Source organism: Quercus robur, chromosome 2, assembly GCF_932294415.1.
Source record: "Quercus robur chromosome 2, dhQueRobu3.1, whole genome shotgun sequence".
Taxonomy (NCBI): Eukaryota; Viridiplantae; Streptophyta; class Magnoliopsida; order Fagales; family Fagaceae; genus Quercus; species Quercus robur.
In genome coordinates, this window is record NC_065535.1 from 27,521,788 (window position 1) to 27,545,097 (window position 23,310).

The following is a 23,310-nucleotide window of genomic DNA, read 5'->3' on the forward strand; positions in this document are numbered from 1 at the left end:
TTTGTAGCAACTTGCTACAGTGAGCTGCTACCACTAACAGTTCAATGTAACAAGTTGGTAAAATATTTTAAGCTTAGCAACATTGTTGTGGGGTGTTTTTGTTTGTTTGGAGCTATAAAATAACTAAAAAGCTATTTTAAGAGCATTAGTGTGGATGCTCTATAGTTCTTTTTTATTTGTTGAAGCTCTAAAACCATCACACCACCATCAGCTATCCAAATCTTCAAGCAACCCCAAACCATCCAGACCACCCCGCTCATCCTTCACCTACAATGTTTTTTTACTCTCAATGTAATGGCCTATTTGGATTGAGGGGGGGGGGGGGGGGGGGGGGGAAGAAGAGGAAGTGAAAGGGAGTAGAGTAGAATTAGTCGAATATAAGCTAATTTTGGGTCATCTCTACTTTAATCTACTCCTCCTCCCTTCCCCTCAATCCAAACAGATCATAAGCTTTTATTGAATACCCAATTTCACAACAGAGAGTATCAACCAATACTCCACGAAGACAGAAGATTGGGAAGGTGGACTCAATGCAATATGTAAAGAGAAGTATAACTGGAACCATCACGAATTGAATGAGTGAAACATTAGGCTACAATGTCAGCTTTGACGAAACTTGTGTCGGTGATGGCTCCTGTTGGAAAGGAAAGAAAAAGAAACAGGCAACCAAAAAATAAAATGAGTTTTATAGGAATTTTAATATATAATCACCCAAGTGCTAACATCTTCCGTCCACCCAACTCTTGGAATAATTACCGAATGACAAATTGAGACATGTTTCATACTCAAAAGGGTTTCTAATTTCAAAATTAGAAGAATAAAGAGTCCAATTCATTTTGATCCAGTGTTTGAGATTACATTTTTCCCAAAGGGGATTATTACTGAGAACAAGAAACGAACAGCTCGATAGGATCCAAAACAAAAGAACACACACAAATGTCGACCCTAAATTTGGCAGCATAGAATTGGAACTATAAAATTGGGATCATATCTACATTGAGGCATCACCATATTTCTAAAGATGGCCTCCAATTCCAAATCTATAGTCCTACTCCTTTGCTGCCAAGCACAGCCTTGGTTCTGCATAGAAACAACCCCAACCCAACTTCACAAAAAGAGGACTAATCTCTGCCAACCATGTTTCATTTTAGGAAGCACTCAAGGTTTCTCAGTGACGTCTTCCTACATGATTGCTAGCAAAACCATCTCAAGGATGAAGTACAATCTGACCTCACAGAGTCTATACCTTGATTCCAACTTTACCCAAAGAGGTGACCACATAATACGGCCAAGTACCACACAAAATCATAGAATTTGAATCCAACATTACGGTTCTGTCAAAATGCATTTGTACTCGCACTTAAAAAAAAAAAAAATCAATGCTACGTCATATATAGGTTAATGGGAAGTTAAAACGAAGATTTATGAAGCAATTTTTTACAGCCTTAGCTTCAAGAAGCATGTTTGGGATTGAGACCAAGAAAAGCATTACAAAAATGGAATCCTACAAAAAGCTTTAGGAAGAAGAAGATAATTAGGGATGATCTGTTACAGTTCCTGCTTGCTCTTACTTCTTTTCATCTTTGCCTTAAACCTTGACTTCGCCATTAGTGTCTGTACTGTATTTGTAAAATTCCCAACAGCCATTAAAACTAGAAGGATCCCACAAAAAAATACCTGCCAACAACAGCTTTCTATCAATAAACATTGCTACAGTACATAAAAGGCAAGAATGCTATATCATTTGGCTAAAGTTTTTTTGTACAATAACTTACCTGCCATTCAGAAACAACCCCAATGAATGCAGTCTTGAGTAACAGTAGTCCAACATATGCCTCAAAACCCTAATCAAGTCCAAAAACACAAATATATACAAGCCACAACTAAACTCAGGTCACTGTGCTAACTTCAACAAATTTATTTATAACAAAAATGAAATTTACTCCTAATATAGAACCATCCAGGAGGCCATCATCTTCTTGATATATTTTTAGCACAAAATAACATTAAGGCCCAATTTGTTTAGGCATTAACATTTTTCAGAAAATATTTTCCTCATTTTCGGGCATTTGGTGCAATTAAAAAACTTGGTCAAACCAAAATCATTTTGTGTAAAATTACATTTATCTCCTAATTTATTTATAAATTAAAAGGAAAAAAATGTAAAATACATTCCAAAATGACAAAAATACCCCCCTAAAACCTCTAAAATGATAAACCTAAAATCTCCAAAATAACAAAAATACTGTCAAAACCTCTAAAATGATTGACATACCCCTGAACCTACAAAATAAGGGGAAAAAAAGCCTTAAAACCTTCATAGTGACTAAAATACCTTCAAAACCTCCAATATGACTAACATACCTTTAAAACCACTAAAATGATAATAATTCTCAAAAAAATCTCTCAAATGTGTAAGTTTAGTTGATAGCTTCTATTGCTTTCCAGTTTCCACACAAAAAATAATAATAATAATAAAATGATATCTTTTGTTAATTGTTATATTAATTTTTTTTTTTTTTTTTTGGTAGCAATCTTATTTTGATTGTGCTTCTAATTGTAATTTTCAATAATTTTATTTTAATTGTGCTTATTTTTTAGGCTGATTTTAGTTTTTCTATATTAATATTTTGGGTAAATTCCATTAACATACCTTGAAGTTTGGGCTAATGCTGCTAACTAGGTCCAAGACTTTTCAAAACTAACCAATTTGGCCCCTAAATCCAACTTTAGTCCCTAAGACAGTTGAGGAAAAATGACTAACTAGCTTAACAATGTTTAGGAACTAAGTTGGCTTTAAGGACCAAATTAATTAGCTTTGAAAAGTCTTAGACCTGATTGGCATTAGCCCAGACCTGATTGGCATTAGCCCAGACCTCAGGGAATGTTATTGGAATTTACCCTAATATTTTAAAGTGATGAGTAAATTTATGCCAAACAACAAAAAATGTTTTCCAGAACATTTTCCAACAGGATACATTTTACACTAAAACAAAGGGAACTATGCCAACACCCCACCCCCCCCCCCCCCCCCCTCTCTCTCTCTCTCTCTCTCTCTCTCTATCTTTACCAAATATAAATTCAGCCAACCCTTAGTTGACATGACTTGTACGTTCCCAAAACAACCTTTTCATTGAAGCTGTGTATAGGTAATCAATTAATATCATTGCATGTCATGCAAAACACATAAAGGTGTGACAGATGCAATAGGTTATATTCATCTTTAAATGAATCATTGAAAAAAAATGCTCAAAAAAAGAGGCGCAATCCTAAAGCATGGGGAATATATAAAGGAAGTGCCAAAAGAAAAAGAAAGTTAATAAATACAGAAAAAAATTTATCTAAGATTCATGCTAACCAAGGACTCTAGCAAGTTTGACGTAGAGAATGACACTGTAGCTGAATAATTTAAGTAGCATGCTTCTGTAAATGTTTAACAAGTAATGACCAAGTTTTGCGTACATCACCTGCAAAATGAAAAGAATGGGACACAACAACCACAGTTGGCCATCCACACCGGCCGTTTCTCCCCAGACAACATCCATCCTCTTAGCCTGAAAATAATAGTAAAATAAATATTGGAACCATATGTTCACATATATCTGAAAGAAAGACATTCCTCATCATTCTTGTCATTCTAACAAAGAAGATTCATAATAGCAATAACATGGAAGATCAAAAGAAAAAGGGTGGGGATGGGGGGAGGTGGGGGACCAAAGACTAAGGATCAAAATGTGTAAAATGGTCTATATTTAATATAAAACATAGAATGACAAAGGCAAATTTAAGGGGCAAAGACAATTTGGGGGACAGCACCTTTCCCAATGCAATACGAGTATAGAGTCTCTGGCGTTGATATCTATTTTGTAAAAGCATCGCAACCCCTTGCATCATAGCCCATTGTAGGAAAAGTTGAACCCCTCTCTGCACAAGATTTAACTGATAACTATATACAGAACCAATGTTATTGTTAGTACATTGTTAAACAAAAGTAACCTGCTTTCGGGCGCAATTTGGTTGTCCTTTAATCTCCCAGGTGAGACTAACCAGGGCCATAAGCATAGCACAATAGTGATGATAAATCCACCTGCAAAATCAGTGTGTTTGTAAAATACTCAGCGTGCTGTGCAACACAGCCAAAACAAAGTGCCATGTCAAAGATGAAGCACTGATAAAGAAACTGAAACACACCATTTAATGTGCATTTTGACAGAAATATAATGTTGATATTTCTTTTGAGGTAAGTATAGAAAATTCTATCAGGGAAAACAGGTAGATCCCTAATCAGAGGAAGTACACAAGAAAAGCCCCTAACTACAAAAAGACAAGATTTACTCTAAAAGCTCAAGGCATTTACAACACCCAAGAAAAAAACTGGGGCGGGGGGGTTAGAGGACACGAACCAGACATCAATTTAAGTCAGTACAATAGAACAGAGCCAAACTTCCTTTTTATTTTTCTCTCAAAGTGTCTGAAGTCAGCCAAAGTCAAACTCATACAGAGCTTAATCCATCATCTTTGAGTAAAGGGGCAGCTTCGTGCTTGCTTAGTTCAATTGACAACCTAGTATTACTGCTTAACAAAACACACCTTCTTGTTGGAAGGGATTCACTAAATCAGGGGATTGGAGCAATCAATTATATTGATAAGAAATTCAAATTCAAAATAGAAATGTAATAAATTGATGGTTGACCTATTTTCAAATTCTTTTTTTATATGTAAGTAACAAGGTATGTAGCCCAAGTACACAAGAAGTATACAATAGGTACACCCACAATTAAATTCTAAAGTTACAAAGATAATCAAATCTAATAAGTTTGAAAATGAAAATAATCCTGACACTGTCATCCATTTAACCATGGATCTGAAAAACAGCAGTTTCAAATCTAAAATGGTCATTTCACACCTCTCGAAGCTTTTAGAAATCCTTATTTGCCTAATGCTCTAATGCACCACATTAAGCAATAAGGTGTGCGTTTGGGATGAGTTGAATTTTTCAGCTTATCTCCACTTTCAACTTATTTTTGCTATTATTCATGGATCCCACTGCACTTTTTGATACTATTCATGAGTACCACTGTACTATTCAGCTTATTTTTTAAAACTTTTTTCTATACATTCAGCAAAAAAATTTCAATTTTAGCTAAATAAGCTATTCCAAATGGACACAAGGAATCACCTTTCATAGAATTTCCTTTTATTTTGGGATAAATAATGAACGTAATTGAGACCAAAAACAGTCAACAAGAATTTCTATGTTCCAACATCAACCAAATCAACCTTCCCAACAAGCTAGTAAGTCTTAACTCCCTCTGCATCACCCATTAAGCCCCAAAAAGGCTAAAGACCATAGTCCACAACTCTAAAGCAAGTGAACAATGGAGTAAATGATCAATTCTCCCCATGCCTTTTGCACATACAACATCAATTCAGCATAATAATATTCTTTTTTCTCAAGTTGTCTATTGTTAAGATTCTCCCCAATGTGGCAGTCTACAAAAAGATAGCAACTCTTGCTGGACTTGAAGGCTTCCAAATGCTTTTCCAAGGAAAATCCACATCTCCATTGGAGTTAGGGCTCTGTAGTAAGATTTGACCTCAAACTCTTTTTGTGCATATGGCTTCCAACAAAGTTTATCTTCTCCACCTACCTATCTCTAATAGTGAATATATTAAGTCCAAGAAAGACGAAATGGACTCCAACTCCCAATCATGTATTGTTTGTATAAAATTCAAAACCCAATGAACACATCCATTGCAGTTCTGTAAATGATTTGCTACTAAACTTTCCCTATCACGTAGTCTCAAGGTTGATGGGGGTACTGACTTCAGACCAGGAAAGTATAGAGGGCTGTATTATTCAGTTTTATAAGAAATTATTTATGGAACATGGAGCCATTCGCCCTCAACTGGATGTGTTAAACTTTCCAAAAATTTCTACTGACAAGGCTGTGAGACCTTTTGATGAAGCAGAAATATTTGAGGTGGTTAAAGATTTTGAGGGGGACAAAGCTCCTAGCCCAGATGGTTTCCCTATGATTCTTCTAGACTTGCTGGGAGGTTATCAAATTAGATCTTTTGGAAAATTTTCAAGTCTTTTATGAGAAAGGTTAGTTTGAGAAAAGTTTAAATGCCACCTTTATTTCTTTGATTCCCAAAAAATTAGATGCAATGTAGGTGAAAGATTTTCGCCCTATTAGTTTGATAGGTGGGGTTTACAAAATTATTTCTAAAGTATTTGCTAATAGGTTGAAAGAGGTGGTTGGAGATGTTATTTTGGAGTCTCAGGATGCCTTTGTCAAAAATAGGCAAATTCTGGATTTTGTTCTTATTGCCAATGAGTGTCTGGACAGTAGGTTGAAATCAGGAGTTCTGGGAGTGTTGTGCAAGTTGGATGTGGAGAAGGCTTATGATCATGTGAATTGGGGTTTCCTTATCTATATGCTTGAGCAGTGTGGTTTTCTAGAAAAATGGAAAAAATGGATTCTCTTTTGTATATCCATGGTTAAATTCTCAGTTTTAATTAAAGGAGCTCCTTGTGGTTTCTTTGAGAACTATAGAGGTTTACGACAAGGTGGTCCTTTGTCCTTATTGTTGTTTGTTATAGTTTTTTTTTATAGGTAATCAGAGAACTATTATTAATGAGAAAAAATGAAAAGTACAAGTTGTTCATGATGATGAACAACAAGAAACAGATGAAACAAACAGCAAAACAAAAGAGAGGGAAATCAAAAAGATAATCTAAGGGAAAACATAAACTCTAAAAGAGACGAAGAATCAGTAAAGCCCCAACAACAAGACCACTCAAAAAGATTGCGCTGGCATAAAACCTTGAACTCATCCAACGTCTTCTCCATGTTCTCAAAGGAGTGACAATTTTGTTCCAACCAAACAATCCACATTAAGCACCCTAGAATCAAATTCCAAATATTCGAGTTACGCTTCCCAAGCCACTGATGGCAACAAGATAACAATCCCGCCACCGATCCTGGCATAACCCAATGAATACCAAAAGCTTGAAGCATGAAGGTCCATAAGATATGCGTAATAGGACAATGAAGCAAAAGATGGTCTATCGACTCCCCATCACAACAGCACATACAATATCGATTTACCAAAGGGCGACCCCTAAGCATGAGATTATCCAACGTGAGAATCCGATCGTGGGCAGCTGTCCACAAGAAGAAAGCCACTCGCTTAGGAATCTTTAGTTTCCAAACACCCTTCCAAGGAAACAAAAAATTCGAAGTACCCTGAATTGTTTGGTTATAAGAACAGGTGTCAAACTTACCATCACCTTTAAGCCACCAACAAAGTGTATCCCTCCCATCACCTTGAGGAATACAAGGCTAGATAAACTGAAGTAGAGAATAAGAAGCAGCTAGCTCCTAATCTTCAAAAGCTCTAAAAAACCTTAAATCCCACACTCTAAAAGTACCTCCTTCCTGAATCCACAAAACCTCAGAGATGCAAGCATCCTTGGCTGCTGAAAACACAGAGCTCAAGATAGAGATCTTTTAGGGTATTATCCCCAATCCACCTATCATGCCAGAAGCAAATACGGGTGCCTTCACCCACTACAAAAGACATATTCTTGGAAAAACTCTCCCACCCTTCATGAATGTTTCTCCAAAGACCACATCCATGAGTCCTCCGGCACACTTTCGTACACCACCCCCCTTGACCCTCACCATCTTTTGTGGAGATAACTCTCCGCCAAAGATGGGTAGCTTCATGCCCATAACGCCACAACCATTTACCTAATAAAGCTTGATTAAACGACGCCACTCTTCTTATCTCCAAACCACCCAATTTAACAAGTACATACACCTTTTCCCAAGCCACCAAAGAATATTTGAAACTCCCCTCAGAAGACCCCTAAAGAAAATTCCTCTGGATACTTTCCATTCTAGCAGCCATAGCTTTAGGAATTGTGAAGAGAGATAAAAAGTACATTGGAAGACTAGAGAGAGTACTCCTTAGTAATGTGAGCCTACCACTCTTAGATAAATAGAGACGCCTCCACCCTGATAGTTTCTTTTCCATCTTCTCTAAAATAGGATTCCAAATCGAAGCTGTCTTAAAAGAAGATTCCAACGGCATTCCCAAATATTTCATAGGCAAACTCCCCACTTTACATTGAAGAATACTAGCCAAAGCAACTAGATTATTCACCTCCTCAACAGGGACAATCTCACTTTTCCCAACATTAACCTTCAAGCCCGTAAAAGCTTGAAAACAATACAACGCCAACCTTATGGACAACAACTATTCCCTAGAGGCATCACAAAATAAGATAATGTCGTCCGCAAACAACAAATGGGAAATCCGCACACCAACAGAATTCACTGCTCCCACATGAAAACCCCGAATAAGGTTATTCTCCTCTGTCTTCTTCAAAATTCTACTTAAAACCTCCATTATCAAGAGAAACAAAAGCGGGGATAAAGGGTCTCCTTGTCTTAACCCACGAGAGCTTCCAAAAAAACCTTCAAGGGATCCATTAACCAAGACTGAAAAATGGACAGAAGTAACACAAGCCTTAATCCACCCCTTCCATTTCAACCCAAAACCCATCTGGTCCAACAGATAAAACAAGGCCTCCCAGTTAACATGGTCATATGCTTTTTCAATATCAAGCTTGCAAACCACACTCGGTAACCGGCTCTTCAACCTACTATCCAAGCACTCATATGCAATAAGCACTGAATCCAAAATCTGCCTTCCACCAACAAACGAATTTTGAGTCTCGGAGATGAAATTATCCAAAACTGCCCTCATCCTGTTAGCCAACACCTTGGACAACAACTTGTACACACTGCCCACCAAACTAATAGGGCAGAAGTCCTTAATGTTTGCGGCATTACACTTCTTAGGAATTAAAGTGAGGAATGAAGCATTCATAAACCATTCAAACACAGAGTGCCAATGAAAATAATCAAAAAAATCCATGACATCCTTTTCCACAACATTCCAACATTTAAGAAAGAAAGCCATGGTGAAACCATCAGGACCAGGGGCTTTATCACCCTCCATCTCCCTTAAGACCTGGATAACTTCCTCCTTCGTGAACTCCTCTAAGAACAGCCTCTCCTCCTCTTCAATACAAGCAAAATCTAATCCATCCATAGTAGAGCGCCCCAATTCAGTTTCCTCATACAGCCCTTGATAGAAGAGAACTAACTGAGGGCGTACATCCGACTCTTCCTCATAAAGAACACCATCCACCTCGATCCTCTTAATTTGATTAGCATTTCTATGAGAGTTTGCTAATCTATGAAAGAAACAAGTATTATTATCTCTCTCCTTTACATACAAAGCCCGAGAATTTTGTCTCTAGGAAATTTCCTCAAGAGAAGCCAGTTGTTCTATGTCTCCTTTGAGTTGAAAACGACAGAATTGTTCCTCATTCGAAAGCCCCAACAACTCCTCTCTCGCATCTAAACCTATCAATTCAGCCAGCAAATATTTCTTCCTAAAAGCCAAGTCACCAAACTCCTCCCTGTTCCACTTTTTTAAATCTGCTTTCAAAGCCCTCAATTTTTTAGCCAAAATAAAACCTGGTAAACCCACAAAACTGTAAACATTCCACCATTGCTGAACTCTATCAACAAAACCCTCAACTTTCAACCACATATTTTCAAATTTAAAGGCACTCCGACGACATCAAACAGGCCTAGCTTCCAACAAAAGTGGGCACTGGTCTGAAATAACACGAGAAAGCACTCTTTGGGATACATTCTCAAAATGTTCCTCCCAATCTAGAGAAACCAAAGCCCTATCAATTCTTGACATAGAGGGAAGACCAGAATCTCTAAACCAAGTGAAGGAAGCCCTCTCTAAAGGTAAATCAACTAAAGAATTACTCTCTATAAAGTCCGAGAATGCAAACATAGCACAGCTAAACGACTCGCAGCCAAGCCTTTCACTTGGGTACCTAATGATATTCAAATCACCTACTAAGCACCATGCCATAGGCCATCTAGCACGAAACTGAGACAACTCCTCCCACAAAGTAGCCCGCTGTCCATCATCATTGGGCCATACACACCTGTACAAGCCCAAACAAAGTCATCCACCACTCCTCTCAGTAAGACACTGACAGAAAACTGTCCAACAATGACATCCAATTTTTCAAAAACCCTCTTATCCCAAATCAACAAGACCCTTCCCGAAGTCTGCATAGCGTCCAAAACAGCCCAATCAATAAAAGGACTACCCCATAAACTCCGAACAAAAACAACATCAGTAGAAGATACTTTCGTTTCTTGAAAGCATACAATATGGCACTTCCACTCTTTTAGAAGATTCTTACAAACCTCTCTCTTCTGGGGATTGTTAAGCCCCCTTACATTCCAAATAGTCGTAGAGTCATTTACAACTACCAACAACCCCCACAGCAGTCGAAGAAACTCTGCTCCTACTCCTAGAAGAGACACCATCGTAATTAACATTAGAGATAAGCCCCTTAAGCTCCCTGAGACCTCGTGACCCTGAATTTGTAAGTCCGCTTGGGCACCCCATCAACAATCACCTTGAGACACTCCTGTTCCAAAAGGCAAAACAGAGCCAAACATTGAGCTTCATGTTTCACGATAGGGAAACCCACCATGTTACAGAAATTTTTCATCAACAAGGACACCCAATTCGAAGGTGGCACTGACTCCGTCACCTGAGTTCCTTCTGTAGAATCCTGAACCAGCACCAACTCTCTAAGTTCATTGGGTTCCCACTAAGACAAAGGGTCACACTCCAACACACAAATATCTCTCTCCACTACCACAGCTATGGTCAAACACTTCACTAGTCTCCCACGAAAGGAGATGAGCCCAGAATCTGACTGACATTCCCCAATAGAATCCACTGACCTTTGTAGCGTCGTATCCTCATAGTGATACCTCCTCTGTTCTTCTTCATGATCTTCCCCTTCCCCAAACTCATCATCAACCCCATAACCCAATTCTGAGAGACGAGAAAATCGATTTTGAACCACCCATGGAAATCGACCAAGGATCGACAACACAACTTTCAGAATCGGAGCCTCAATCGCCGCCATCGCCGAGCCAACCACTGTATCACCGGTGGACCCAGAGTCACGAATGCCTAGTCCAAGAGATACCTCGACATCGGGGACTGAACCCATGGAAGAGCCCGCCTTAACAGAGTCGAGAACCACCGCAGCGAAGCTACTCCTTGACGCCACGGCTTTTCCAGCCTCTGGATCACCTACCACCCTCATTGGGTTGGGTGCGAGAAGCTTCGAAGCTTGATCGGAGCTGGATGTTGGCGAGATACCTGCCGTCGAAACCTCAGGCATCACCGTTGACTCCATCGGTGGCTTTGAGCTCTCGCCCACCACTCTCACTCTGATTACAAAACACACTCACGCCCAAACCAAGAGGAAAAGAACACTCCCCTTGGGCCTTACCTCTCAGGTTAGCTAAATTGGCTTTTTCATGTCTAGGTGCAATTTTTAACATAACAAGCCCACTATAATTGGACTTGTGAGGATTATTTTGATTCATCCACGTTACCACTCTTTTTCCCCCAACTGATTTAGACACCCTCAGCGCCAAACTAGCAGAAGTCAACTGAAACTTAAACTCACGCGTGGGTCTGCCATTTTTAGAAGAAACTATAATGCTAGTATCAATCTTCAGCACATTATGTCCCGAAAAAGCTCTAGAAATTTCAAAATTCCTTAACTTCCGCTGGTTACCAATGTTGATAGATTTCTTCCCATTTTGTCCACCACCATCCGTCGAACCACCACCATCAGCTTCATCAGAAGTCCTCCCTTTCTCCCATACAGTGTTAGAACCTGATAGGAATCTATCTAATTCTTTTGTAAACGAGCACCACCCAGACCGGTTTGAGCTTGCAGGTACCATAACCCAACCACGACGAGCTCCACCATAATACACAACAATCTCCACAAAAATACCAGCCTTATTCGACCTTCCCGAAATTCGAAAAACTTATTATGTACTCTGTATCGTTTGCACAAGTAATCCTTTCCTGGAACCCAGTCACGAATATCGGCAAAACATGCGAGAATCCATTCCAATCCCTTTTGACCCATCCACACGGAACTTTTAATATTCCGACGACATTCGTGGATAGCATAAAAATCAGCCCGCCCGCCATCAAACGAGAAAGAAAAGGTTTTGGAATCTATGTGAAAAGAACCTTTACTGCCCCCTCTACCCTGAGGAGAAGGTTTAAGAGCTGTGATAAGGGGAGGCGCATTGATAGGAAGAGGTATGGAGGCAGTTAGCAAAATGATGGACAAGGCGGTAAGGGAAGGTCATATGTCTGGTTTTAGTGTAGGGTACATCCAAGGATGATCACTCACAGGTAAATCATCTTCTTTTTGCAGATGATAAATTAATTACGTGAGATGCTGATCTTGACTAGATGTTGTTTCTGCATTTGATTCTATCATGGTTCGAGATCATATCGGGTTTGAAAATTAATTTGGAAATATCTAAGTTAGTTCCAGTGGGAGTGGTTCCAAATTTTGAGCTGCTAGTAGATGCTTTGGGTTGCAAGCAAGGTTCTCTTCCTATGAAATATTTAGGTCTTCCATTAGGCACAAAATTAAAAGAGAAGATAATCTGGAATCCCATGATTGAGAAGGTGGAAAGGAGGTTAGCAGGATGGAAACAGTTGTATCTCTCTAAAGGGGGTAGAGTTACATTCATAAAAAGTACTCTACCAATTTACCTACTTATCCTCTTTCCCTTTTCCCAATTCCGACAGATGTAGCATATCATATGGAACAACTCCAACGGAATTTTCTTTGGAGTGGCTTGGGAGATGAATCAAAACTTCATTTGGTGAACTGTTCCAAGGTGTGTTCTCCTATTCAAGCCAGGGCTCTGGCAATTAGAAATTTAAGATGCTTTAATGAAGCGCTATTGGGAAAATGGTTGTGGAGATTTGGGTCTGAGAAAGATGCGCTATGGAGAACAGTGATAAGGGTTAAATATGGAAGTGAGGAGGGAGGTTGGTGCTCTAATTTTGTTTAAGGCCCTTATGGGGTGAGTTTATGGAAGACTATTGGTAATGGCTAGTCTACTTTTTCTTGCTATATTCAGTTTGAGATTTGAGATGGGACTAGAGTGAAATTTTGGTATGACGTCTGGTGTGGGGATAATCCTTTAAGTGTATGTTTTCCAGAGTTATTCAAAATCAATAGTGCTAAGGACGCTTATGTGGCGGATCTCATGAAGTTCCCCGATGGGGTTCTCTATTGGAATATGGAGTTCTTGCATGCTATTCAGGATTGGGAATTGGAATCTTTGTCTAACTTTATGGATGTTATATACAGAATCTTGTTGAGGGGTACTAGTGAGGATAAGAAACACCGGATAATTGGTTAGAGAAGGGGCTTTAAGGTGAGTAGCTATTATCAGGCCTTATTGGGGGTATGCAATCAATCTTTTCCTTGGAGAAGCATTTGGAAGCCAAAGGTTCCTTCCAATGTTGTGTTCTATTTTTGGACTATAGCTTTGGGGACTATTTTGACTAATGATAATTTACGCTTGAGGAAAGTGTGGATTCTAGATTGGTGTTATATGTGCAAAAGGAATGGAGAATCAGTAGATCTTCTTTTCTTACATTGTCCTATTACTTTTGAGATGAGGTCTATGGTGTTCACCTTGTTTGGTATCTACTGGGTAATGCCAAAGACTCTAGTTGATCTCCTAGCATGTTGGCAAGGAAAGTTTGGTCGGCATCATAATGGAGTTATTTGGATGGTTGTCCCTCATTGTTTGATGAGGTGCATTTGGTGGGAGAGAAATAGCCAATGTTTTGAAGATTCTAAAAGGACAACAGCATATTTAAAACTTTTTTTCTTTAAAACATTACGGATTGGAAGTCTATCATAGGAAGTCTTTCTATTTCTTCAGTTTATTATCTGATAGATGCTTGTAATTTGTGTTTTTGATCGCTTTGGTCCCTAGTTGTATACTTGGGTTACTCCTTTCATGATATGAATAATATTGTCATTACTTATCCAAAAATAAATAAAAAATTTCCCTATCACGTGTAATACTAAATAGTTCTAAGGAGGCCTCCTTGAAAGAAGGATCAGCACACTAGAGATCAAAGAAAAATTAAATTTTGGTACCATCACCCATCTAAAACTTGATGAATTGCAAAAACAATTGCACAACTTCTTATATATTATCCTAGGCTAACACCATAAGACCCATTAACAACATTAGTACACCATCCACCCCATAAAGTACCATACTTCTTCTCTACAACCCTCTTTCGCAATGCCTCTCTCTATGAACCATATCTCCACAACGACTTCCCTAAGAGAGCTCCATTATACTATTTCAAGTTCCAAATGGTCAAACCCCCACTTTGAAAAGGTTCACAAATTTTATCCCATTTAATTAAATGAAATTTAGACTCTTCACCTAAACCCCTCCATAAAAATCTTGCTACAAATTTTCATTAAATCAGAGTCATTTCCATTCCACCGGTCTTTTTTCCATATTTCTAGAATGGTGATCCAAATGATCTTCGCTTTGAATTTAAAATCAAAAGGAAGGGTTAAATATTCCATTGGTAACTTTGACATTTTGCACCCCAAAATAGTCACCAACTCCTCTAGATCATGCACATTCCCAACTGGAACCAACCATGATTTTCCTAGGTTAACCTTTATACCAGAGACAACTTTAAACCAAGTAAAAACATACCTCAAGTGCAAAACTTTATTCGAGTTAGCTTCACAAAAAATCAATGTGTCTTTTGCAAAGAGAATACAAGGAATCATCAATAGATTATTCTCCAAATTGCTGATTGGAAAGCCCGATAAATACCCACCTACCTCCTTCAGCCTAATTTTTACATTCTGCTCAATGCCTCTATAACTATAACAAAAGGCAACCGATTTCCATTGATGAAGATTGAAAAGCAAACTGTAGGTATGCAAAACTTCTACAAAACAAAATCCATCTCCTACATTTTGTTGAAACCCCACATCTTCTCAACAAACAATGAGAAAATCCCAATTTACATGGCCATAGGCTTTCTCCAAATCAAGTTTGCAAAGCACTCCAGGTCTCCTGATTTTGAACTGCTATCAAAGCATTAATCAACTCTTAGAATGAAATCTAAAATTTGCTTCCCCTTCACAAGGGAATTTTGAGAATTTGAGAACATTCTCTAACACCAATCTTAGCCAATTAGCCAAAATTTTAACAAGAATTTTGTGAACTCCAACTACAAGGCTAATGGACTGAAATTCCTTCACATCAAGTGTGCCATACTTTTCTGGAATGAGAGCTATAAAAGTTACATTAAGACTTTTCTCAAACTAACCCTACTTGTGGAAAGCCTGAAACACCACCTTAATATCAGATTTAATTATGTTCCAAGGTAAAAAAAAAAAGCCACAGGAATACCATCTGGCCCAGTTCATTATCTCCATTCAAGCTCTTGACCACACCACACCTAAAACTTCTTTTCAAAAAAGTCTTTCCAAACACTCGGCATCATCTTCAGTTATAGCTGAAAAGTGTAAACCATCCAGCAAAAGGCGCGTAAATTCTATCCAGCAAATGATTTCACCATGTCAATACTACAGTTTTATCTTCATAGGAGTATTTCTTGCGGAATTTTGATTGAGGGTGAGTTGCCATTTAATGTTTTGAAGTATGTAAATTGATTCATAATAAGTTTCTCATTTGTTCGTTAATTTTCTCATACTCCACCAAAAATAAAAAGTAGTACAAACTACTTTACAGGAAGCAGTTCAAAAATAGGTTTCAATTCCTACAAGTTGCACATTTCCTCAAAAATTTAACAATTTAATGCACAACTTGAGGGAGAGTGTAGGAGAATATGTTCATTTTCCAAAGAATGAAAACTAAATCAAAGAATTAATTACTTGGAGTAAATCAAGAGACTAAATAAGTCAATTATATTAATATGAAATTCAAATTCAAATTCAAATTCAAATTCAAATTATACATGTAATAAACTGCATGGTTTTAAAAACCGGAATGATCAAAGAACCAAAAAGGAGACCAGTTCCTAGTTTTTACTGGTTCTTAACTGGTTTTTTCGGTTTTGGCTGGACCGGGTCCAGTTCCTGGTTGAACAGTCCAGTTCAGTTTTTAAAACAGTGATAAATTGATAGTTGACCTATTTCAAATTCTATAAATCCCATTATAAATATGGGTGGCCTTGTAATTTGTTGTCTATCAAGTGAATGAAAGACATAGGCATTTGGGTTTTGGTGCTCACTTGATAGAAAGATAAAGGAATTTGGGTTTTGGTGTTGTGGACTTTGGTCTTATTGACTGAATAACAATAATATCTTCCATTCTCTTTCTCATCTAAGACCGAACCACGTTAATATCTTCCAATTTTCTTTTCTCATCTTCTATTTATTTTCTATAGTATTTCGAAGTTTGACACTTCTCATTCATAGAAAACTTCCAAATCATCTGAGCCTCACCAAACTCTCAGGGCTTTTCTTAATACAAGAAATCAAAGGTAGTATCTATCCATTCCAATTCCCAATCTTGCACAGCTGTACAAATCACAAGTTCCAACCAAAACAAGTCTGGAGACTAATGGAATGTCTAAAACTCAAACATCATGCCAAAAGCAAAGTCTCTAACCATCCCCAACATCAAATCTGACATACAATTAAAATAACCTTCCCCCACTCTTCCAACCTCTTCTCACCCCTTTCAAAGACTAAACCCCATGTTGACTTTGACCATGTTAGATATTTTCAAGCCAATGAGAGAGATGGCAATATCTAATATTTTCAAAATACACATTTCTAGTACCATGTATTATAATATACAGTCCCTTCATATTTTCAATCAAATTCCATATTGGACAAATTTTAGCTACAACCTTACTCAATAAAATAAACATTACTACATATTTTGAAAATCTAACAGTTGAATTACACGTTTTTTACGCTCTTAATACACATATCAAATTTTGTACCAATCAGATATTATTTACTATATGATCAATAAGCTTATTTTATACATAACTTTAAACTACAAAAACTTGCAAATTAAACAATTTATTGATGACATAGTTATTGATATTCAATTTTCTAGAAATTTTGCAAGCATGGAGTATATAAGAAGAAGAAGTAATCCAATGGTGGACTTATCAAAATTCACCTTCAAAAAAAAGATATTGAGTAAGGTTGTAGCCTTAGGCTACAACTAATTTTGTAGCTAAACTTTGTCCTTCTATATTTATTCAAGTCAAACCACAGATTTTTCCTTCACCTCTCATCATGTACGCAATACCTAGATTTTTTCTCCTGGTAAGTCCGATATGCACCAAATGGGTACAATACCTAGATTAAATCTTCTACATCAAGATTTGAACATCCTTTTCCATGAATACTTGAGATAACCAACACAAACAATATAAAAAGTGCATTTACCAGGTAGTGAGTAGTGACACAAATAAGATACCCAAAAGTAGCTTGGTAACAGGATATAAAGCCTCTCTTTTTTTTCCTTTTTTGATAACTAACTTAACTCTATTGGAAAAACAAGGCCAAAGTCTACAAGAAGTATACTATGAGACCATCACAACCAAACTCTCAAGTTACAATGATCAATGAAATCTAAAAGAGACATAAAAGAAATGTAACCCAAAGATGACATCCAATCAAACAAACCGACCTTGCCAAGAAGAAAACAAATTCAAAACTCTTTTTGGAATAGCCCACTGAACTCCAAACAAACCAAATATACTCCACAAGTCAGTAGCTATAGGGAAATGAAGGAGTAGATGGTCCACAGTCTCCCATCTAATAGATTTCCAAAGACTAAGCCCATAAGGATCCGAAACCACTTCAGTGCAACCCCCCCCCCCCCCCCCCCCCCCAAGCACTACTTCACCTCAATCACTCTACACCATAACAACTCTCTCTCAATGCCATTTCTACACAACCACTTCCAAATAAGGCTTCATTAAATTTTCTTAAATTCCTAATAGCCAGCCCCCCATACCACATTGTCTCTGCATCTAGTTAGGCTTCTCTCTCTCTCTCTCTCTCTCTCTCTCTCTCTCTCTCTCTCTCTCTCATCCATCTAAATGCTGGTTGAACCTCCTTATTTCACTCCACATCTTATCAACATCTTCGTCTAGATCTCACTTGCCTTTTTTCATCATTTTATTTTTAAACACATTTTGTTTCTCTCCCTTCAAATCCCACCACCTAATTTATGGGTTTCCAACCATGCATAGACCTTCATAAAGGAACAAGTAGATCCAGATAAACTCAATATTAACTAAAGGTCATCCAAATATAAGTCATCACTAAAATTGAATTCAGATGTTTTCTAATATATAATATATAAAGCCATTGTTCACAGAGTGTCAAACCAGTTTGTTCTAATTAGGAAAGTAAAAACACAAGAAACATGCTATCAAAGCCCAATATTATGACAAAAAGCATGATCATTGTTTATTTAGTAGCAAAAATTGAATGCCATGAAAGATTGTATGCACTTTTACCATGGACGAATATCGCTTCCGTTCACTCTCAAAATGTTTTCTCGCAATGCCAAGCCAGTGTAGAGGAACAAAAGCCAAGCCTGACAAAGTGCATGTTCCATATTAAATATCAAAAAAAAAAATATATATATATATATATATACAAATCTTCAAAATCAGGGCTCAAAAACTTAATTAGGGAGATACCTGGTACAGCTGAACGGGAAAAGCTGGCAAGCATCCATCCCAAATCCAAGACCTCAAAATAAGAAGCACTGATGGGAAAAGGAGAAACAGAAGGGCAGTTCTATCCTGATCCAAAGAGATAAAAGAGAGTTTTTAGTGGAAGCGAAGCTTCTTTGATTGATATTCTTTTAGGTTGCATTTGAATATGAAGATTTAAAATCAAGGGACTTGAAGAACAACTGCTAGTATTAAATGCTTAATATGAATTTAACAACACTTGATTGATCGAGCTTTTTTTCTTTTTCTTTTTCTTTTTTTGATGAGCTAGGAGAACTTCACTCGGATTAGTTGCAGAGAGCATACTGTACAACAATCCTCACTATAAAAAGTAGTTTGCTATTTGATACTCTATTCAAGTCATTTAAACAAAATATTGAAATTTTTAATTTTTAATTTGTTCCATCCAAATGAAGCATTAGGCATTATAATTGGCAAGTACACTCTAAATGTGTTGCAGAAGAGGATGAAAAGAAAACATAGAGTAGTGCATTTGTAAAAGCAAAAAAGGCAGAATAGAAAACGACAAATAAGAAAAAGGAGGAAGAGATAGAAAGATAAAGAAGGAAAGCATACTCTGTAACTGTTGTACTCCTCTTTAACCTTTAATTGAACGTCTTTTTGAGAGGCACGAACATTTATAGGACCCAGAAACATCTTCAAAAATCTCCCTACATATCAAATTCATTTCAATAAACAAATTCAAATATAAATATATAAATTTGGATTGGAATTCCAATAGTAACCTTGAGTTTTGGGAGGAAGGAAAGAAGCGGCGTCTCCATCAACCATGATACACCTTGCTCTCTGTAAATCTTCTTCGAGCTGCTCACAAATTAAAATTAATGAGAAAAAAAGAAGAAGAATGGGAATGGGATCCAAAGAGAAATGAACACGCAAAGAGAGAGAGGGGGAAAGAATAATAATGATTGCCTTGTCTACTAACTTGGGATCGAGAAGGTGGTGGTTATGAGAGAGGAGGGAGCGGAGGCGACGAATGGAAGAGTCGAGGGAAACGACACGGTTACGGAGAGATTGGTCGTCGGAGGAGGCCTTAGAAATGAAAGACGATGCGGAGTCCTGAAGCTCCTTCGCCTGCTCCACCACTCTTCCTACTTCTTCCTCCAGTTTCTTTGCCGATTCCGATTCCCCCATCTCTTCTCTTCTCTTCTCTTTGATTTCCTCCCCTTTTTTTTTAATTCTTTAGAAATATTAACTGCTGAGAGTTATTGTAATTCAAATTGGAGATTAGCAGAGAAACCCAGGAACAGGCAGCTCTACAAAAATACAAAATACACTCAATCTCAAAGAGAAGAAAATGAAACAAAAAAAAAAAGAAAAAAGAATATGCTTTTGCTACTCACAGTCACTCACCTTTTTCAGTTTTCACGCACTCTCTCCCATTTGTTTTGTTCTTTCTGGTTGTGGGAAAGAGAGATTCACATCCTCCTCAAACTGGTGCTGGAACTGGAGTCTGGAGGTAGATACCATTACGCACAGCTCCTTTTCATTTCTACAAGTCTTGTACTCTCTACAAACAATCAAACAAACAAGCCTCCGGAGGGTAAAACTGTAATAATACCCATTACCCGCTGTTTTTTTTTTTCTTTTTCTTTTTTTTTTTGGAATTTCAATCAGTTTTTAATATTTATTTTATTATTTATTTATTAATTTAAAAAAATTAATTAAAATAAATAAATAACACGTCGAGAGATCCAAAACTTGTTTGGTAAGAAAATTTAAATATAATTTTTTGTTTTGCAAACTATAAAATGATGATGGGTCAAGCACTTGAATATATTGTTGATTGAGTTATGACTTGTATCTTTTATTTTGACTCTTTTTTTTCTTTCTTGAAAAATGGTGATTATTCTCTCTCTGTCGCTCTCTATTATTTATTCTTTCTTCCAATCTACTTTAGGTTAATGAATATTAAATGATTAATTATTGTATTTTTTTATTACATTATTTTGGGTTAATATGATTTGGTGGTGTGTTTTTAAAGTTTTCCATCACAAGTGCCTATCAACCATTTGAGTAATATCAAGTTTTTTCTATGATAAGTTTTTATTATTATGAGAATCTCTTTAATTTAAGAGAATGAGAAATTTGAATAAAATATTTAAAACTTAAATAGTTTAGTTGTACCCAAAAAAAAAAAAATGGATAATACAATGCACCATAACATAACTTAGAAAAATATGGAATACTTGATAAAAGAATGACATCAATCAAATAAATCCAAATAATAAAATGATAATGATGATGATATATTTTTTGAGATAAATAAAAGAAAAATAATCTTATAAATTGTTTAATTTTTTGAGGAAAATAAATTATTTCCCACAAAAATTTAAAGAACAAATTATATAGTATACCATAATTATAAAATAATTATATATTCTCACGTATTGGGTGTATCTACAAGTAGTTTAAATTAAAAATTGAAATCCTTAAATAGTATATCTTTCCCTTGGTATCTTCCATCTCATTGAACTATAAAAGAATTTGACCTATATATTAAAAAAATTGGACATACTAATAGCAGAGGAGTTTGGCACAACACCCAAATTAGAAAGTGTACGAGTATCAATAAATTCCTTGCAAGCTGCAACAAAGTGTGCCGATGTGGTATCTAGTTTGTTCCATATTGGGCTAAAATCAAAATGGGTGGGGGGTGGTTGTCTCCCTTTCAAGAGTTGGCGACCTGTACTTCTCCCATTTGTAGTGAAAATTAAGAATTTGACATCGCACGAGGGGCACATCTCATCTCTCTGCTCACTGCCCACTGCCCACTGCCGACTTCTGACTTCTGAGTATATACATCACTCTGCGTGCTCGTGGAGATCTCTAAACGACTTTGCTGTGTAGTTCAACTATTGCAATCCATCATCAATCATGGACAACCAAACTAACTTACTGTCTCCAATTCACTTATGTTACATCACATGACTACTGCGTCTAAGCTGTCTTTTTTCATAATGAAAAAAGGTCCAATTATAAATTGTATCATTTTAATTTTATTTAAGCCCAATAAAAAAAATTACCCAAAACAAATTACATGACTACTGTAGATAGCTTTTTTTTTTAAAAAAAATTTATTTAAGCCCAATAAACCAATTTTACCCAAAACAAACAACTTGACACTTTAAAAAAAATTTAATAAAATAATTTGTCATTACCAAGCAGTATGCATAAAAAACACTTAATAAAAAAATTATTAAAAAAAAAAACCCTAAGTGGCTAAATAGCAAAGCAGGAGGCTAGAACCACCTCACGCAGTTAGCAGCAAAGCCACCACCCCTAATTTCAAGTCTTGACTTCGTCCCTAATCTCAAGCATTACTCTTTAAAATTCAATTCAATCTTGTAATTTTTAATTTATTTATTTCAATCCTATAACTTCCATTCGTATACTTCCATCCACTTCTGTTAGAAGGGTTGCCATTAAGTGTCCCAAAATGATGTAGTTTTGGTATTTTTGAATTTCCCAAATTACATTCATTTTATAGAACTAAAATAAACAAATCAAAAGTTACATAACTGAATTAAATTTTAGACAAAACTAGTTACAAACCTATGCGATATATGAGAAAATGTAATATAATTATTTTATAAGAATATAATGTAAATTTGTAGGTTAAAAGTGCATGTATTATCTTATGTGTTGTCTAAAAGTATTTTTTATTTTTATAAGTTTTATGTAATGGAAAATATAATGTATTTTGTATTCAACAACAATTTATAGTAATATATATATATATATATAGATATAACGTAATTTTAAAAAAAAAAGATTAAATTACATAATTATACATCCTCAAAAAAAAATTACATAGTTAGAATTTATATATATATATATATAAATGGAGAATATGATATTAATTTTAAAAAAAAATATATATATATATATATATATATATACCATAATTGGTTGACTAATTTGAACATATCAAAAAATAATTATAAAAAAAATGGGCTTCCTCATTCCATTGAACACATGTAATATGTTATATTAAATTAAATTGTTATATAATTATATAACTTTAGATTTTTTTTTCTAAATATAAGTATAATTCCTATAATATTGAAACTTGAATATTAATGTAATTTTTTGAATATTTATTGTAGGGCCCTTGGGCCCAGAAGTTCATTATCTACCCATATATTGGGCCTGTGACCCAAGCTAAGAATAAGGATCTGCCTGAGGAGGAGAAGTCTTCGTCAGACGAGACTGTGTTAATGACTAAAAGGTGGGACTTGGTCATAATAGCTCAAGAGAGTGTGCCAAGGATGAAGGAGTCCTCAGCTAGACAAAGTTGAGGTCCTAAGAGATTGTTTATCAATAAGAGTGATGATCCCGAAAATTCAGTTGGAGCGGACAAGCATTGCAGAGACATCAGATAAAGAGAAGTTCCAAAATATTTTAGATAAAAGCTACTGCCTTCGCATTAAATGCACTATAGCTAACTCTCTAGCCACATTAATGTAGAGGTGATACCTAAACAGTGGATTTCAGCCTTACAGCTACTACGTAAGGACTTATGAGGAGCGCTGA

General features: G+C 36.4%; 1 protein-coding gene across 5 annotated transcripts; it reads right to left on the bottom strand.

The window, feature by feature from the left end:
* Positions 1 to 1,364: 1,364 nt before the first annotated feature.
* Positions 1,365 to 20,291, bottom strand: LOC126713138 (uncharacterized). 5 transcript variants are annotated; one of them, XM_050412797.1, is made up of 11 exons: positions 20,128 to 20,291; positions 19,687 to 20,030; positions 19,500 to 19,578; positions 19,330 to 19,424; positions 18,718 to 18,822; positions 18,532 to 18,611; positions 3,997 to 4,087; positions 3,817 to 3,924; positions 3,468 to 3,554; positions 1,776 to 1,844; positions 1,365 to 1,677 (listed from the first exon to the last, which is right to left on the bottom strand). In XM_050412797.1, exons 2-11 carry the CDS (start codon positions 19,906 to 19,908, stop codon positions 1,549 to 1,551), a joined length of 1,065 nt encoding a protein of 354 aa, XP_050268754.1. In that variant the 5' UTR covers positions 19,909 to 20,030; positions 20,128 to 20,291; the 3' UTR covers positions 1,365 to 1,548. The 5 variants fall into 5 exon arrangements, with proteins under 5 accessions (XP_050268754.1, XP_050268757.1, XP_050268756.1 ...); XM_050412800.1 differs by having other exon boundaries at positions 19,687 to 19,972; positions 20,128 to 20,286; XM_050412799.1 differs by having other exon boundaries at positions 19,687 to 19,969; positions 20,128 to 20,280.
* Between the last annotated feature and the right edge of the window lie 3,019 nt (positions 20,292 to 23,310).

Bases quoted from the DNA above. Each gene is read 5' to 3' on its own strand.
- LOC126713138 (XM_050412797.1), bottom strand. From the start codon at position 19,908: ATGGGGGAATCGGAATCGGCAAAGAAACTGGAGGAAGAAGTAGGAAGA. The intron at 4,088-18,531 runs GTAAAAGTGCAT...CTGATTTTGCAG, and splicing joins GGAAGCGATATTCGTCCATG to GTGGATTTATCATCACTATT. The intron at 1,678-1,775 runs GTAAGTTATTGT...TGTTGTTGGCAG, and splicing joins GGGTTGTTTCTGAATGGCAG to GTATTTTTTTGTGGGATCCT.